We start from the raw sequence: 19,029 nt of genomic DNA, 5'->3' as shown, positions 1-19,029 counted from the left end.
TTTTCCTTTGCTCTAAGGGTTTGGAAAATGTATCAGCAGAGGTACATCACAATGTATACTTAGGCCTTACCCACTGCCAGTCAAGTTTTGCTCCTCTAGGATATCTGTCCTGAAGGAAGATGCACGTGTACTGAACATGCAAAGAGAAAAACTCTTTATAAATAACTGATGTGTGCCCACCATCATAGGTAGAATGATTACTTATGTGGTATCCCTGTCCATTCAAAGGAGTGAAAGGCCAAATCTACTGGCCAGAGGAGCTGCATGGTTTTTTCTTTCTTCCCAAAGACTTTTCAGGATGCAGTGTTAGCAAGGTGTCACTCCTGCCTTTCCTTAGGAGCAGTGGTGGAAACTCCAGAAGTTTCATGCTACCTGAATTCTCCTCCATGCTGGCATACCTGTTCCCTTTTTGGCTGATCCCTGCCTGCTCTTCCTGAGATGGGTGTTCTGCAGAGCTGGAGATGGGGGTACAGATGACACTTCCTCTGGTGTACACAGATACCACTCCCAGCTGACAAAGTGGGGACTTGAGTTGAACCAAAGAGCACTGGAATGAAGGGATGAGCTTGGATTACACAGCAGAACCTTCTTCCTCTCTTTGTCCATTGAGTGGACAGGCTGGAGGCTTGTGATGCTGTGATATCATTCATCTGTGGGTAGTTTCTGTGACATGAAGCTTTAGAGGACCCTCTAAAGAGCTGGTGGTGCTTTGGGAAGCTGTGGGTCAAATATGAAGCTATGAACATGAGAAGAGAGAAGGTTAAAGAGCAGTGGGAGGAAATATAAGCATTGTGAAAATGGCTGTGCAGAGATGGTGGAAGCTTCTCAGTACTGGTGATTTACAATTAAATAGACCTATAACAACCCAGCTTTTTATCATGTATGGCTTGTTGGGGAGTGAGGAGGGATATGGTCTTCCAAGGAAAGCACAGGACCTGTGTGTCCATGTACCACATTGCCAGCCTCTGCCACTGCATCTTGGACTCACAGTTCAATTTGTCTTAATTAAACAGACCACACATTCCATGTCAATGGATCCTTATTTAATGTCCTAGATTTATGGCAAAACCCCAGATTGGTCATTTCAGCCATTAGGCCTCAGTCTGAGAAAAGACAGTGGGTTTTGTAATTGTGGGTGTCACTTTCCAGAACTGCTCTGTGTCCCAGTTAGCTGCCTACACCTCATGTGGCTGGTGGCTTCTGTTTTGTCTTCAGTTTTTTCTGCTTGTATTTGATGGTGAATATGATCATGGAAGATGAACAGCAGTGGAAGATGTTATAGATGTGCAGAGTAGGGAGCTTTGGTACAGTAGCCCTCCTGAGTTCTGACTGGCTTGTTACTGATTTTCAGTTCATTACTGATTTTCTACTCACAGGTGAAGGTGTTAGCAACTGTGTGGTAAAGATGGAGGCACAGGCATTTACTCTGTGAACAAAACCAAACTCAAATCCGTGAGTTTGGAGGTTAATACTGAATTAACTTTTTGGATGCTGAAACTAAACACTTTGTTCAATGTAAAAAATAAAAAATTATTACGTAGCTGTGGTTCTGAGCACTAACTAACATTGATTTCAAAAAGTGTTTCTGGCTGTTCAATGCTTTGAACACAGGAAATTCCTCTAAATGGGAATAGTGCAATTCATGGCCTGAAATAGTCATTCCATTCTACTGCTCAGCATCTGATTGCATTGCCTTTCAGAGAAGAGAAAACTGCTGAAGAGAAAGATTTGTGCTGCAGAGAACAGAACAGGGAGACAACTTGTACTTTTTCAGTGGCCTGAATTTAAACGTTCCTCCTGAATGCACAGGAAACATGTCAATGTAAATATTGAGAAAGAAATACAGCACTTCTACTTTGTATCTATTGAATTTGGAAATTACCAACTGAGCCAATACACTTGATAAAGCTTTGCCTTCCAAAGCAGTGTAGGTACATATGCACGCTTATTTTCCCAAAAGGTTGATCCTAAAACTGTTGCTAAGACAAAATTAACTGTAGAGTCCATGCCATGAATATCACAGTACATGTTTTTTTCTCTTATTGGCTTATTTGTGCTTCTTAGCCTTTAAAATGCTGCCTAGTTTCCTTGCACACAAGGTCTTGAAGCTTGAAAATCTCGAATTGAGCACAGTGGATTTGCTGCATGTTTCAAAGAAAGGAGTTCCACCCACTTGATGGAGCTGTGGAGGATTAGGGGCAAGTGTGGAGAAGTAAACCTGTAGCTTTTCAGCTGGGAGGATTCTGACCAGTGATGCAGTAAGTTCCCAAGTGGGAAGCTGAGTTTAGGCACTGCCTAAATTACTGGAGAGATGTTATTGCCATATCAGTTTTCTGGTGTATCTGCATCCATCAGTAGATTTTACAGGGAATGGACATTCCCTGCTAGACATTAATTTCTGCCCAACTGTGTTCTCTCATTTATGGGCATGTTCCTTAGTGCTCAAACATCTCTGTACCTTTTACATTATGAAGGAACAAGGGAAATTGCAGTGGAACCTTCTTGCTAGAGAGGATACCATGCAATATAGGGTTGGGTGTGCAAAGTGTGCAAGCAATACTGTACATAGAGCTTCTTAGAAAATACCAAACTGAAAATATTGTAGCATGAGTGGTCTAATTTTTTTTTTTTTAATGGCTAGTTCTTATTTGAGTACCTTTTCTTTTTAAGTCCTTTATGTAATACAGAGAAGGATGTTAGCTAACCATTTAATTTAGGAAATGAGCCTTTCTAATGTTATACTTCTGTTTCATAAATTTCAAGATGAAGAAATTTGATCTGACAGTTTACAAGGTGGAAGTGAGGAAGAACAATGGGCAGGGGCTGTGTCATTTATAAGGCTGTCCATGTATTCTCCTTGAAAGGACAGGAAGAAAGACACCATTGCAGAAAAACAAAACTGCATTAGTAATGTTTTATAATAGCATAGATGTTAACACCGTGGGCTACCTAATGTGATTTGGATTGTTTTGAAGGTGATCTTAAGGATCAGTGTTTTTTTGGTAAAGGCAAATGGTGAAGCCTAAGGTCATTGCTGATTTCAGTTCCTAAATTTGCATTCAACCCTTTAAAAGTGTTGAAACACAATATATGTCCCTTAGATGCCACTTCTAGAACAAAAATTTAGACTAGGAGTCAGCATGTTTCCAACTGAAACCTTTATTTCAAGGTGCAACCTAGAGTCCAAAACTATTAAAACAATCACTTTTATGATTTCCTGTTACTATTTTACTGTTATGGCCTTTGGAACATTAATTTTATTACAGTAGCTAGGAATCAAATAGAAACCTAAATGCCTTCTTTATTTTTTCATGAAGCTTTGTTTTAAAAGACACTTGTCAAAAGGATGGCTCACTCTTACATGATGTTAAATGTAACAGGTTTAGCTGTTGTCAATGATACGTTACCTTATGGGGAAAATAACTGAGATAGTTCTTACTTTTATATTCACTCTTCCTGTAAATGACAGCTAAATGGGAATAAATTGCCTATCTGTTTCCAATTGCTACTTTTAGCCACCTGCTTTCTGAACTTCAGAGATGTTTGTAAACAGCCCTGGTGTTGCTCTGCTTTCCTGCCATATTTGTATTAAGTCAATGCAAGAAGTTGTTCATATCTCAAACCTAATTTTCTTTTGGGAAATTAGGGATGTATTCCTCCTTTTAGAGATGACATTCTGTGTTTCTATCCTTCCTCTAATCAGAAAAAGGACATATTGCAGTTCCCCAGTTTCCAACAGGATTAAAACCCTTTAGTTCTCTAAAAGTGCACAGTGTGTTTCATGGGGTTTATTAGGCAGAAACCTTTTGCAAAGTTTCTTAAAACTGCAGTTTCACAAGCCTCTTATCCCTGATAAAATTTTGTGGTTGCCTATATTCTCACATCTCATGTGTCAGGATGGCTCTAAGAACTAGCTAGTATGTTCAACAACTGCTGGTGAAAATGAAGAGCATGAAAAATAAAATGTGACTTGCAGAAAAGCTGGAGAATTCCTATTTATGTGGTTGCCCTGGATGAGTCACTGAAGTAGAAGTGAGATGGCTTGTGATGAGAGAAGGGAACTGCCTCCAAGGGTTTTCATTTCAGTCTGTCCCTGGTATATTTGGGATGAGGGACAGGAGATGGGATGAGAGGTAGGGGAAAACAGATGCTTTCTTTCTCCACAGAGTATCTAGGGGTAAAAAAAACAAATACTTGATGTGGTTCCTTGATGAGCCTAACAGTTTTGATGAAGGGAGTTGGCTCCATCAGTGATAATGTGGCATCTTTGGCAGTCTCGAGTCAAAGGATAAAGTGAATAGAGATTTGCACCTGGAGAAGGAAATGTTCAGCCTTCTCTTTTATTCATTTCAGAGATGAATTGCCCTGAAATTATAAATCATGGCACTGATTAAGAAGTCCCTTGAATGAAGCAGTTGTGAAGGCACCAAGAAGTCTGGGGAGACAAGAGAGAAACTCTGATTATGACAGACAGGCCCTGACCTGAGAAAGGCTGACATCAGTGTCATTGCAAGTGGTTGCTGAGAAGGTCACTTAGAAAATGCATTGCTTTAGCCAAGCACTCCTGGTATTAGGGGAACACCATGGAGAAATGATTTTTGAATGCTACTGTCAGTTCTTAATGCAGGTCTTGTTTTGCTGAGATTAGGAATATTTAACAACAGCTTTTCTTTTTTGTATATGGTCTGTGAAAGGGCCCTGTTTCTGAAGCAGGCTTTTGGCTTTAGGACTGCTGGCAGCATCTGACAAAGGTGCTTCCAACTTCATGCCTTGGTATGAAGGCTCTGTCATTGTCTCATAAGCAGGCTAATGGGTGAAACAATTCCAGCTGGTTTATAGAGACACATCCACATTACAACATTATCAGAGGAGATACCTTTTGTTGTAAAGCCATTTGTGAGGAAAAAAACAACAGGAGCAAAAAAGCCCATGAGCAGGGCATGATCATCCAAAATGGTACTTGCAGGTTGGTGACTGTGTTGGAGAGGAGAGGAGAGGAGAGGAGAGGAGAGGAGAGGAGAGGAGAGGAGAGGAGAGGAGAGGAGAGGAGAGGAGAGGAGAGGAGAGGAGAGGAGAGGAGAGGAGAGGAGAGGAGAGGAGAGGAGAGGAGAGGAGAGGAGAGGAGAGGAGAGGAGAGGAGAGGAGAGGAGAGGAGAGGAGAGGAGAGGAGAGGAGAGGAGAGGAGAGGAGAGGAGAGGAGAGGAGAGGAGAGGAGAGGAGAGGAGAGGAGAGGAGAGGAGAGGAGAGGAGAGGAGAGGAGAGGAGAGGAGAGGAGAGGAGAGGAGAGGAGAGGAGAGGAGAGGGAGTTTGCTAGAGCAAGAGGGAGTGAACTTGAAAGGACAAGACAGGGATGGCCCATGTCTTTTGGCCACACCTTTTGTGATAGAGCCCTGCCTTCCTGAGTGAAGGCCTCTGTCAGGCAGTGATCATTTCAAACTGCTGCTCAAACAAAGGCCTAAGAAACAAAATGGAAGTGATTTTTTATCAGTGTTGTGTACAGCTAGTTTAAATAGATTTTTAGTTATTATTTGTATTCTTGATTAAAATGCACAGGTTACTGCATCTGCAGTAGTTTCCTGACATTTTTGCTCTTGGAAGCTTTCCAAAATCTGATTGTTTATATTATTCCTCCACCAATGTTTTCTTAAAAAAAAGAAATATGAAAAAAAAACCCTGCAGAGAGGAGTTCACATGAAAATACTAATTGAAGTAGCCTAGCTCAGTTCTATGAATTTTTTTATATGCATTTTTCTTATGTGTGTGTTCCTTTAGTCCTGAAATCATGGAGGTAGTGGAGCAATATGGATGGAGAAGTATCAGAGAAAAACAACGAGGTTAAGGTGGGGGGAATCTTCAGAGTAGTGCTTGATGGGAGCATGAGGAGGAATCAGAAGAGAGCTAAGCATGGGAAACAGGAGACTTGCTGTGGTTTTACTGGGTCATCCCGATGAAAGATAGCACTTACTGTCAGCTGAGCCTACACATCCTGAATCATGGGCCATTTTTATGGATGTGAAGATATGGAGATGTGAAAATCTGCAGTGAGTTTATATTGTCTTTGTGTGAAAATCTTTTAGGCATTTAGTATCAGAATAAAGTGGAAAAGGCAGCAAAAGGCAGGGGTATTGTTCTTGCAATTTTGGAATTTCTGACAAAACCTGGAAGCAGCAATTTTAATTTTTAGCTTTGTTACCTCCATTGAAACACAATTTTATCAATGACTCTTTCTGAGTAGCGATGAGTGACTAAATAATCTGTGTGAGTGGTGAACTGAAGCAGTGATGAATAAACAAGAATGTCAGCTGCAAGAAGGTAGGGATAAAGTGCTTCCTGTCAGTCTCTTTTCAGAAGCCTGAAGATGCAAATGGGGGAATGAGTCTCAAAGAACATTCAACCTAGCTCCACTAATGACTAGTGAACAAAATGAGAGGAGAAAGGTAAATTTTCTTTGGACCAACATGGCTGTCTACAAATCTAGCCTCAAATACCTACCACCAGTAAAAAGTTTAAAATTTTAATATTTGACTGACAAACTCATTCATTCAGAGTAGAGAAATTTATCTTTAAACTTTGAAAAGGCCTTCCCTGAAAACCTTGGAAGTGTTCTTTGTGGGAGAAGCAGCCCCTCAGGCTTATGAGAGATTGTGTGATACATATTGAATGCATGCATGCAAAACTGTGTCTTGGCATAAAATTGATTTGTGTCATCTCACTCCCTGAAATCATGCCAAAAGACACTGAATTTGCTTTGTAATGACTTGAAGGTCTCAATTATGCATTTAATTGCTTTATGGAAGGCAGTTTGGCACAAAGGTACAGTGAAAGTATGGGTACTTTAAAATGCAAAGGCATTTGGGGTAAAAAGAAGGAGGTAAAGAAAGAAATCGCATCAGATGGGATTGGGAATTCTGCTTTTGAACTTTGGGTTGGGCTTTTTCCTAGGTGTTGTAACTATAGAACTTGATTAGGAAGTTCTCAAGGCCTTTTTTTTTTTTTTTTTCCTACATAATCTCTGCTAGGAGCTGCATTTTACAGAAATATGTACTGGTGCTGTAGCAGATTTAGGAGATCAGAATTACAGTGAAGGAAACCTACAGAAGCAGTGATTTGCTGCAGTACAATATTCTCTTACAGCCCTGCTGCATTTTTCCAGTCATTAAAATTCTGCTGCTGCAGTTTGAGTAGGGGGAAAACCTGAAATGGTCGAACAAAATGCAGCGAACATTTTTTTATGTTTATGTTTCTAAAAGATACTAAATATAATTCTGGGAGGAAAAAGAGTTCTTGTGAAATCAAGTTTAGCAGATGCCAGGTTCAGCGAGCATCTGTCCTTATCACACAAATTTTATTGGTAAAATAGACTGTTTGTTTCCTGCAGGAAGCTTTGTGCAGGCAGGGCAGGTTTGTGGTTTTGCCAGCTCGCTGTGCTCAAGAGTCAGCCTTGATTTTATAACAGCCCAGCTCATCAAAATGCTCGCAGTTTGCTGATGGTGATGATCAAGCCAGAGTTTTAACTCTTGGCATTCTCCTCAGTGCCAGGTGTTCCCTGGCTGAGAATGGGCAGCGGTGCCTTTTGCCTCCAGGTGCTTGTGCAGCTCCCACCTTTGCTTCACCTTTGCTCCCAGGACTGGATCCAAATGTGGTTCTGTGCCTAAAAATGTGCAGACCTTGATCTGGTGGACATCTTCAGTAACTGCTTGCTGGATGAACAGGAACATGATTCTAATTTGGCACTCATTCAGTGAATTCTCTTTTAATGTGCTTTGGGTGTATTTTGAATGGGCTCCTTCTCATCCATTACACCCCTTTCACAGAAAATGTCTTCTTCTGCTTTCTTTCTCTGAAAGTTCACTTCACTTGTATATGAATCAAATGAGAATTACCAGATCTTTTATTTTTGTGGTGACCCATGTTTGAAAGCATGAAAAGTCAGAGCGATCCTTCTGAATATTAAGAAATCAATTTTTGTGGATTGCAGAGATTCTTTTATGGTTCCTGAATCAGTATCATTGTCTCTTTTGTTTTTTCTTGCTGAGACAACTGGAAAATAAATTAGGTCTGTTGACTTTTCCTAACCTACTTCCAATCACAGATAGCTTTAAATCCTTTTGCTGAGGCCATTTTCCCTTAGAAATGTAAAGACAGATCCAAGTAGGACTCCTGTGTTGCTAGGTTAAGAAAGCATATGCTTTTTTATGTATGCAAGGATTGTTTAGCTTTCTTATTCCAATAAAGTTCCATGTTGTAAATTGCTGCTATGTTACCAATTTACTATTTAGCATAAGCAGAATCAAAAGGGTGCCATCAAAATAAATTGTCTTTTTGCTTTGTCATAACAGTATCTTGAAATGATCTGTGATTATTCTGTTCCTTCTCTGCTCTGCCTGTTCTTCCACTTCCCTCCCACACTCCCTTCTTCTTCAAAGATTTATTGCTCTTTTTTATTTCTGAAGTGCACATATATACAGGTATATTATGGGATGGAGATTTTGATTCCTGAAGAGGTTTTTTTCTTTCACATCTTGCAATTGATTTTCACAGAGTAGGATTTAAAATGTCACTGGCCCTATCAGCTTTTCACTAAGTTATATAACTTCTTGATTTCTCAGCACTCTGTAAAGATGAAATGCAGTAGCTGCAGCACAGATGAAGATGTCAGTTCTCATACATAACATACTCTATCTGCCCTTTCTCCTGTTTGTTACCTGTCATTTTATAGAAGGAAATGACTAATTTCTGCCATGTTAACATTAAAAGCATTATATTCTCAGAATGTATGTATTTTAATGGTTGACTGAATTCCAAGCCTTTTTTTTCCCCTGCAGTATATACTGCAGAATAAATGTAATGGAAGGTCAAGAGACTCTGTATTTTGTTCACCTAAATTATGAGTACAAGGATGCTCTAAATATATATCTTCTGGGCACCCAATTATCTTGGAAAAGCTGTGGGACTGGATCAGCAGGAGGTCACTGTAATGATCACTACTAAGAAAGACACTGGACTGGATTTCTGTCAGATTTTAGGTATCTCCAGATGAATCTTTGTGATTGCTTTAAAATATTTCTGTAAAAATACAAACCTGGCATTAATCTTACAGCCAGACTGACTCTGTTAATTCTGGAGTTAGTTTACCAAAACCAGGCATTTTTCTAGGGGGAATTAGTATTTTAGACAAAATTTGGGAAGGAAAAGAATTTCCCAATCCAAAGCCTGACCACTTCTGGGTTTTGACTTTGTTTGAAAGGTGGGGGTTTTGTGCCTAAACTATTCTGAAAGTGGAAGTCTTGACTTCATGAAACACTGGAGGTCTGTGCTGAAGCAGTGAGGCTTGAGTATTTATGCTCCCAGAGTTTCAAGGAGAGGACCCTGCCTGGTACATGCAGCTGGAGCAGAGCCAGTACAGCAGGCAGGAGCAGGATATGCTCATTGAGGGCAGGTACCAAACAGTGCCTCCATCCAGACTGGATGGGCAGGACAGAGAGCAATTCCACTGCCTTTTTCCTTTTCTATTCCTTTGAGTTTTATGTAAAGATTTTAATAGATGTGTTCTACCACTAATGTGGTCAGAAGTTACCCCCACATTTACTGGGAGTACGAATTTACTTACCTGAATGAAGTCTATATATATACAGAGGGCTATTGAACAGCATGAAGGGAATGGATTCCAATCTCTTATTTTTATTTTCTGTTGTGTTATATTCCTAAGTTCTTCCTATTTCTCACATTTTTCACGTGTGAGGTGAAAGAGGTTTTACCTTTCTGCGCCTAAGAACAATTAGCAAGGCTTAGCCATAGTATTTTGATTTTCTAATAGCTCCTTTTCAGAGAAGATTAACCAAGGGAAAAAAAAACACACATTGTGAGATTAGTTAGATACATCTTGAAATACTGCTAATACTTCCTGAAAAGGAAATGTGATTTACTGATTCGCATGTAGACAAAAAGCATCTGATTTATCTAACAGGACTTCTAAAATCTTGACAGTTTTATTGCATGCATCTAAATGCAGCTTCCATGTTTAGCTTGTATGCTGCTTCCTTACAAATTCTGGTCAGGTGGTTGTTTAACACTTCTGCCTTGGAGCTGAGCTCTCGTTAGGAAGCTAAATACACAAATGTTTCCAAACTCACTTGCCTCATTTAACATGCTGTGGCCTCGTTTGTCTTCTGGGCTCTGGTTTTGATCCTTTGAAACTGTTTAAATCTCTCCTTGGCTTCTTTTTTTTCACACTGTTAGGCACTAACTCCTCATCTCCTGTATTTCTCTGTTCATCTATCCATTGAGGCTTATGTTTGATCACGGGGATCTTAACCTGGCAGTGTCAGCCAGGCACCAGCCTTGAGGTGTTCTTTGTTCTGGACTAGGAAAAAAAAAACTTTGACAAACCTCAGTTTGGTGCTTTTTGGTTGGATTCTCCTTTCATTCATGTCATTTACTGTACCTGTAGATTGCCAGTGGCTGGCAGTGTCTGTAGCTGCAGTGCTTATTCTGCTCTCTGGATTTATTGATTTGAAAATTAAATAAAAAACACTGCAGGGCAGCTGTGTTATACAATCTCTTGTTTCTATGTTTGTCCAACTCTATTTCATATCATTATGAGCAGAAAAAAATTAGGAAAAGATTGTTGCTTGTCACAGGCATAAATCTAAATGGTGGTTCAAGGGAAAGGTCATCCGTGTCTGCTGGAGAGGACATGTCTTTACTCCAGTATGAAACTGAATTATGGCTTTAGACTGTCCCCTTGAATCTCAGTATGTGCTGCCTGTGAGTCCCACTGCAGGGAAAAGGCCCTGCCCAGCCTACAGGAGCTGCAGCCTGGGCAGCTCTACAGAGGCACAGCTGGCTGCATGGAGGGCTGCTCGTCTTCCCCTTCCTTCCTCTTCTTCTTTGCTTTGCCCCAGTGGCTCCCCCATCTGCAGCTGAAAGTTAAGATCCCCAGTCTGTGGATAAAGCTTGATCACCTCATTTTAAGCTGTTGCAATGTCACTGCAGGGTGACACTGCCCTTCTGGGTGTCTCCTCTCCACATGTTCCTTCCTGCTCGACCCACCAAGACTGGGTGGTGACTGCTCCTAAATGTCCAGCAGCTTCTCTGTAAATCTCTGGGAAGAATAAAACACTTGTGCTTATTGCAGTGTGCATGCCCAGCCCCCGTGGTCCCAAAAATCCTCCCCATGGTCCTGACAGAGAGCGCTGTTACTGAAGACAGTACTGAAAACAGCTCAAACACTGCTGACCAGGGGAGTTCATTGAAGCACAGGAACACAGGGGCAAGATGTGTCTGAAAAAATGTAAGGGAAAAGCTGAGAGGGATCATTTTGCTTTGGTGTTGCGCTGGAATGTTTTGCTTTCCAAGATCAGGGCCTCAAGGCAAGGATCTAAACAGCCTTGTATCATCCTGGGCACATTCTTGCCTCTCAAGCATCAAGAACTTCATGTTTATTCATGCAATTTCTTACAAGGCTTCTAAATGCTCTACAACATAATCAGTATTTTGATATTTAAGTGTTTTTATGGTGTAGTGAGTTGGTAGATAACTCCACAGAAGGGTGCAAGAGGCTGTCTGCTCTTGAACTTCAGCATGTACATGCTTCTACTTAGGCAAGTGGTCTTTGCCAAGCTGTAACCTGCCTCCACAGCTGGTTCAAGAAATGCAGTCCTGCCAGAGTAGGATGCTGAGAAGAGCCCAGGTACCTTCACCTCCTGCAAGTCAGATCTTTCTTTTTACTGTTGACATCAAAATTGACAGCTGGAGATTTACGTTGTACGTGTAAAAAAGGTTGGGTGGAATCTCTCGATAGCCATGGGGTGCACTGATGGTCACCTCCTTCCCAGGATGGAGACAGCTGAGCCACCTTGCTGGTGGCCTCAGCATCAGGCAGGGACCTGAGGATGCCATGGAATGAGTAGCCCTGGCAGGAAGCTGGGAGAGACTCAGGAATACACAACTGGTTTATTAAAGACTGAGCAGTAACACACTTCATCGTGCTGCTCTCTGTTTTAATTTGACAGGTAACACTTGTCAGAAGAAAGTTCAGCTTCTGCAAAAATGCTGACAAACTTGATAATTGCAGTACATTATGTCAAGTTGGGTTTATTAGACACAAAAATTAAAAATGAAGCCTTTGGTCTGTAGATAAAAAAATGAACTTTATAACTTGTAAAATACATGAGTGCCTTTGTTTCTTAGGCATTATCCTTTCCTAATGCTAAACTATTACTATGTGGTATAGATACAAGATACGGATTTTTTTCAGGAAAAGTCTGAAAAATGTCTTTTGGTGTGCTTAAATATTTTTTAAAAGAAGTTTTTTTAAACTATACAACTTTAAAGAATCTTACATGTTTATATAAATCTGAATTATGTAAGTACTGGACAACATATTTATTTTTTCTGTGGCAGCTGTAAGTGGAAAGTCCACCCTGCCTGCTTGAAGTTTAGGTGAGAGGGACACCAGTGTCACCTCCAGCAGCCCACAGCCCTGGCACTGTGCACAGACACGGCCTTCCAGCAGGAGATCTGGTGGTGACAACATTTTCTGTAGTCTAGAAGTGCCCTTATTCCACTAAGTGGCAAAAATCCAAATGAATCACGGCATTTTTATTGACTATAGGTATTTTAAATTAGTGGAAATCTGCTAGCTGTGTCTTCAGTGGCTTCTGGCAGCTTTGATCATTGCACATGCAATGCAAGCACGTGTCTATGCCTGCTTGAGCCAATTCATTCTCTCTTGGGGTTGCTCATGCCCTGGCTCCCACTCCTGCAGCTTCTGTCTCCTGAGGCTTCTGCTGCTTGGTGCAGCAGAGCTTCCCCTGCTGCACAGTCCCTTCTGCAGCCAAGGGGGTGCAGAATCACCATCACTGTGGGCTGTGCCTGGAGGGTGAAAACATAAAGAAATATCTTTACAACCTTTATACTCTTGTGAACACAAAGTAAAAAGTTGTTGAAAATGTTCCTCCTACTTCCACAAAACCGAGAAACAGAATAGTTGTGTGGGTTTTCCATTTGTTTTTAAATAAGTAAGCAGTATTTCACAACCTATCTGTTCTGAAGTATGTTTCTCCTTTATATATAGATTCTCAGTACAGCCTGCTATTAGTCAGCTTATGAAGGGGCATTTCTTACTTCTTAGGATGACAAGAAATGAAAACATATATGCCCAAGATAGCACTTTCTCAAAAGGTGCCGTTAACAGACTTCCTGTTTTGGTTTGTGTCTGGTGGGCCCTTACCAGGGCTCTGGATCTCACCCACTGTGCAGTTGCAGTGTCTGAAAGAGCAGAGTTTGGGCTGGCAACCCCACTCAGCCCTCTGGGCCACTCTGGGAGCTCTGGTGGAAGTGCCAGAACCTGCTTGGCCGTGTTAAAGACCCTGGGTGAAAAGAGAAAGCTGGCTGTACTTAACCAGAGCTCAGTGCTTAGAGCAGGAGGGTCTCCTGACAGAAAGGTAGGAGGGTAATTTTGTCTTAAGTATAAAATATTCCTGTATATTTGAAGAGCTTTACTTCCCATCTAGTATAGGCTAACCTGATTTATGAATAAGAAGCGCAAAAAGAACAAGACAAAAATTTTTACAACCTGTGTGGCCAGTGCATGGTGAAACCTCCTCAAATAAACAGAGCTTAAATTAACATTTTCAGAGAAGAATGTGGTGTATAGATCAAATACTCAAAAAAGCCAAGCAACATAAAGCTCATTTTTTACTGTCTATATGCATGTTTCACTGAAATGCTAAAATGATACTTAGTATTCAAAATAGTTGAATTATGCATAAGCTGGAAGGCAAAAATTCAATTCTGCTTTGGCAATGATGAGGAAAGCTTTCTCATTTTGCCTAGTCTTTAACTTGCCTTTGACGAGTTAGGTGTCTCCACAGAGATCTACCTGATATAGTTATATCCTGCAGAACACTGAGAACCACTTGATGTTCCTAGCAAGGAGAAATTCCAGGTGTTTTAGCCTCCTCATAGAGACTTTGCCCAAAGGGCACTTCAGCCTCTGTACAGGGGTAAATCTTGCGGCTCAAGGAAGAAGATGTTCCATTTGGAAAGGAGCATGAGGAGAATTTGGATGATTTCTTGTGAGGTCTGTGCTTCTGCTGCCCTGGACTGACTGCCCTCCTCAGCCCTGTGATCTGTGGGCAGTCTCAGAGAATGCTATTTACCCTCTGCAGCATGTCTTAATGCCCTCACCAAGGGCTCTCTGGCTTGCTGCTCCTCTGGCCCCAGGGCTGGCATTCAGCTGCCAAGCAGCTCCCTGTGACAAGGCAGAGGCTGTCAGGAGGCAGCACAGGATGGATGCCCAGCTGCAGCAGGAAGGCCAGACCAAAAGGTCCCCACTTGCCTGCAGGCACTGCAGCCTCAGGGCTGTTGTAGCTGCCTGGGCTCAGATGTTGCTGGCTGGATCTCAATCACTGATGGTTTATTATCAATTCCCCTTTCACAAAATGCCTTTATACCTCACTGAATTTTCAGTGGTGAGATCAGAGTGTCTTATCCCATTTATATCTCATGGAATAGAGATAATAATGACATATAAATTAGCTTTATATTTCAAATGAGGCCCTAAAGTTGTTTCAAGCTCTATGATTTACTGGACAAGGCAGAAGAACATGCAGATTTGCATTTCCATATCTTGTGACAAGCGTATCCACAGCATGCTATTTGAACCTGAGCTGTGGTCGCTGCTGTGCTGATGATTATTTCTTGAGATGGTAGAACTAGAGCACACAAACCTGTGGTACTGTAAGAGCATTGGAACTTTCAACCTGCTCTGCCATCCCTTTGAGAAGTTAAAAGGCCCTTTTACTTCCAAATTTGACTACATAAATGTATGCATGTTATGACTGCTTACAGCACAGCAATCTCAGGAACATTAAGTGCCCAGGGACATTGCAGCTGACTTGTAAACAACTCAGAAAACAGTCAAGCATAGAGCTGGAATCAGAAATGTAAATGCAATTGACTGAATTAAAGTCCGTGGATAAAACAGTTTTGTTGATGTATAAATTACTTGCAGCTAGCACGGAAAATAATTGATACTATGACAAAATTAATTACATGGAAAAATATTGTGAGTTTGTTTGGCTTCACTGTAAGCAAGGTATTCTGTATGTCCAAGAGTATGCCATGGAGCTCCCAGACCACTGGATCCACTGGCCCTTGAAAACTCTCAATCCAGTGTATGGGAGGCAAGATGAAAGTGTAGAATGTGATCCTCCACAGTACAGGATGTGTGACAATCTCACAGTAATTTTCAGGGGAATAGGATCTGGGTGCTGGTTGCATAGCCTGTAATAAAGCAATTTCAGAAACTTCTAACCAGGTGAAGTAAAGACTTAGAGAGACAACCTTAAAATAGTCTGGACAGTTTGAATCCATCCTTGTAAATAAAGCTGCAATAGATACAGTCCTGCAGAATTAATGAGACAAACAAGAATGAAATAGAAATAGTTATCCCTTTTAAACCATTATGCAAAATTTTTCCATGCTGAATATGACAGAGCTGGAAATTTCAAGACCCATGAAAATTGTACTGAAGTAGATTTGCATAATGCACTGGAAGAGCTTTTGTGAAAATGGAACTAGTGGGAGTTATTTAAATAACAGTATAGCAGCTATTAACAAAATAGTGAGATTCAAAATAGTAATTTACTTTACACATCTCTTCTAAAACATGTCCAGAATCAAGATATCTGTCAGCAAATAGTACAGCCTTGCAACCCACCTTCTCAAAATTCTGAAAGATCAAGAAATTCTCATCCCTGACAAAACACAAACCTTAGCAGCAGAGCATATTATTTCCAACGTGTAAAGCAGCTGTAAAATATTATACAGCCATGGAGAAACCATATGTTCTTGAGCTGGTAATCCTTGCACAGGCTTAGGCAGAAAAAGAAGAATGAATTGTATATGCCGTGACTATTGGCGTTGAATTATGTATTTAGTGTGATTGCTGCCATTTTCCTCTCCATCATCATCATCATCACCTCCCTCCCTGCTCCTGCCATGCCTCATCCTCCTGGATGTACATCTCCAGGCCCATGTGTGGTGTGGAGAGCACTCTGACTCCTTTGACCGTGGACTCACTAACGCTTCTCTCCCAGGCAGTGAGAATGCCTTGTCACACTTGAACCACAAGTGGATTCTGGATTCTCCCGCTTGGAGTTCATGGATCTAACCTGGCAGCCACCAATCTATATGTCTTCTGTAAATGATCCTCCAAGGGTTTACCTGTAGCAGTGCTGTCATGCTCCCAGGAATAATCACAAGGTTTGTGTTCCTTTTTGTAACTCTTTATTCTGTGATGTGCCCTTGAAACCCATGAGGCTCCAGCTTTGTCTATAAATCTTGTTAAAAGGGTGTGGGTTGCCTGTTCCACACGGCAAAAAAAGCTATTTTTCAGTTGTTTAGATACTATTCATCTTCTCCCTGAAGCCTGGTCAAAACTTCTGGTTCGACATTGTCCTTTGTTATAGGGTGAGGAATGGTGGCAATTTTCCTGCATGTGCTGTGTCCACAAAAATAGGTGGTTTTGGTTTCCTTTCTGGTACTCTGACAATTAACAATTGCTGTGTCTTTTCGTGGTAATTTTTAGTAATGTGTATACAGGCAAAAAAGAGTGTTTTGCATGCTTCCTCTACTCAAATACATAATGCTGAAAGCATAAAGCAACATACAATATTGAAATGCCTCTTTTTGCACATAGCTCTCATGCCTGCGATGCTTTCTTTGCTGAAGCTGGGCTCAGTGTAGCATTGTTAATACATACCTGCCACTTGGAATTGCTCTGTGGGCTGAGTAGGTGTGAATTTCATTCCTAATCCTTTCCCATCGCCACCCATGTGAAGATCACGTAGTGTTTGCTCTGTGCCGTCAAATGATCTCATATGCTGCTTGCATTTTCTGAAAACTCTGCTGCATGATCAACACATTAAAGAACAGACTGAAGGGCTTTTCTGCAGGTTTTTGTTTGTTTACTGTGAGACACTGATTTAGCGCCGTCCTGTATTCTAGTTTGCTTTGTGGTGTTTGGTTTGTTCTCCTCTGCAATTCACAATGGCCAATTCAGATTGGAATTGCAGGTTTGTTGCACTCGGTCGCCTGCAGTACTTGGTAGTGGATAATTAGTGATAATACAAAAGATGGAGCATGCACTGAGTGGCTCTTTCCCTGTGAAAAACCTCCACCTTCCAGCAATCCCTGGCTCAGGGAAATTGTTTGCTGAAGTACCTGCATGCTTCATAGCCTCTAATGGATGCTTTCTGCCTGACTCGTGTCTTTCTTTTCTGTACCAAGTGATACTCCTGGTCTGTACAATTATTTCTGCCATGCAATTATATATACCATTCAAAGAAGCACTCAGCTGCGTTTGCTCCAAACATGTTGCTTGCCTTCCTTTGGTTCTTCTGCAATTTCCGTCGGTGTAAAACGATTTGTCTCCCCCTTTCTGATTGTTGATGGCTGTAGAGATCCCTGGGCTGATTCCCTGCTGGTAATTCCTTCCCACAGTCTGTTTTGCCTTGTGCCATGAGGAACCAGCTCATCATCATCACAGGTGTTTTCTTCTGTGCCAGTCTAATTCTGCTATCTTCCTTTCGGGAGGGGATGGCCAGAGCCATAACCAGGGGATATTCAAGAGCATGAAACAAAAGATCTTCTAGCAGCCCTCCATGGCATTGCCTTGTGCTGCAGGCAGGCAGAAGTGTCAGGTGGTAAGTGGAGCCTGGCTGCAGACCTCAAGCCTTTTGCTTGATCCCTCGGAATTGCCAAAGCAGCCAAAGAATGCCCCAACCTTGTGCAAATGCAGATTTCTGTCCTGCCTCTGGGGGACAACCAGTGTGTCCACAGGAGAATAAAATAACTTTCTTGGGGGCTCTCTGTGCAGACATCAGTGGGTTAAACCTTCTCCTGTGTTTAAGTTGTCAGACCTTTGTATTATTGGGTTTAAAACAGAAGTTTGCCTGAGTTTTTTTTTTTCAAAATCAGATAAAACCTGGCTGTTGACATGAGTTTGAATCACATTTCTTGCTACGAAGAAATCAAATTCATAACCAGCTCTTCTGAGCATTCCAAATTCCTAAATGCATCTCTGAAGAGTAAACATCACTTTTCTAAGGAAAGGTTTTGCTTCTCCTATTAACTGTGTAGTAAAATCTCTGCAATACTCACAAGGGGCACAGAGAGGGGATTTTTGTACTGGGTAGCAATACTCACAAGGGGCACAGAGAGGGGATTTTTGTACTGGGTAGATAAGGATGAGCTAGGCTTTCCTCCAAATCTTTGTTGCAGTAAGGTATTTTTTCTTAGAAATTCATAAAGACTTTATTGTACAGATTCCCAGCTCCTGAGATGCTTCTTTTGGCTGTTTGTTTCCACCATAAATGCTTTCTTCTTTTTTTTCCCCCTTTTGTTTCAGTTTATACTGCTAGCCATGAAGGTTTTAGGTGCTTTCAAGATCACTTTAGAAAATAATGTCTTTTTTTTGTCATCCTGCTTCACAAAAGATTCAGTTTCACATCGTAATATTAAAAAAAAAAGCATAGATTTTGTTAGGAATGGAATAGGTTTGTGATAGTGAATGCCAGGAATGAAATCCTAATGCTCATAAATTCTAAAGCAGAATTCCTGAGTAATTCACTAGCCCCAGGACATCCTATATGTATGGCCTACCAAGCACCTGGTGACTTTTTTATTTTTTTGAGGGAACTGGTTATAAACTGTTCAAAGTGACCCATTCCTGGGAAGTGCTGCTGGGCAGCTCAGGGTGCCAGCTGAGCTGGAGGAGGTAAAAACATCTGTCAGGTGGTTTCTAAGATGCAGTAGAAAACCTTGCAGTTGTATGCAAAGGAAGGACAGAGAAATAAAGTGCAAGTCCAACAGCTACTCAGTGTATCTACCTACAGGGATGTCATATCACACAGCTTGGAGATGCACATTCCTCCTGGATTAGCTGAATGAGCAAACCCTCACTGATTAGTAACCAGGGCATGCTGAGAGGCAGATTTGGGTTTTGTGCCTCTGTTCAGT

At 41.3% G+C, this 19,029-nt stretch overlaps 1 protein-coding gene across 4 annotated transcripts in view; it reads left to right on the top strand.

Annotated features, from left to right (window-relative positions):
* The window catches only part of OXR1 (oxidation resistance 1), a gene marked incomplete at its 5' end in the record, with an annotated part of 262,257 nt that overhangs the window by 106,237 nt on the left and 136,991 nt on the right, over positions 1-19,029 (top strand). For 3 of the 4 annotated variants that reach the window (XM_084201111.1, XM_084201109.1, XM_084201107.1), the window contains one exon: positions 16,107-16,272. The exons of the other annotated variant lie outside the window; for it this stretch is intronic. In XM_084201111.1, coding sequence (XP_084057237.1) covers positions 16,214-16,272 — 59 coding nt within the window. The remainder of the gene's footprint in view (positions 1-16,106; positions 16,273-19,029) is intronic. 4 annotated transcript variants of the gene reach the window in all.

This window comes from Fringilla coelebs, assembly GCF_963513975.1.
Source record: "Fringilla coelebs genome assembly, chromosome: 1".
NCBI lineage: Eukaryota > Metazoa > Chordata > Aves > Passeriformes > Fringillidae > Fringilla > Fringilla coelebs.
Note: the sequence above shows the minus strand (reverse complement) of the source record. Positions and strands in the feature narration are given on the sequence as shown.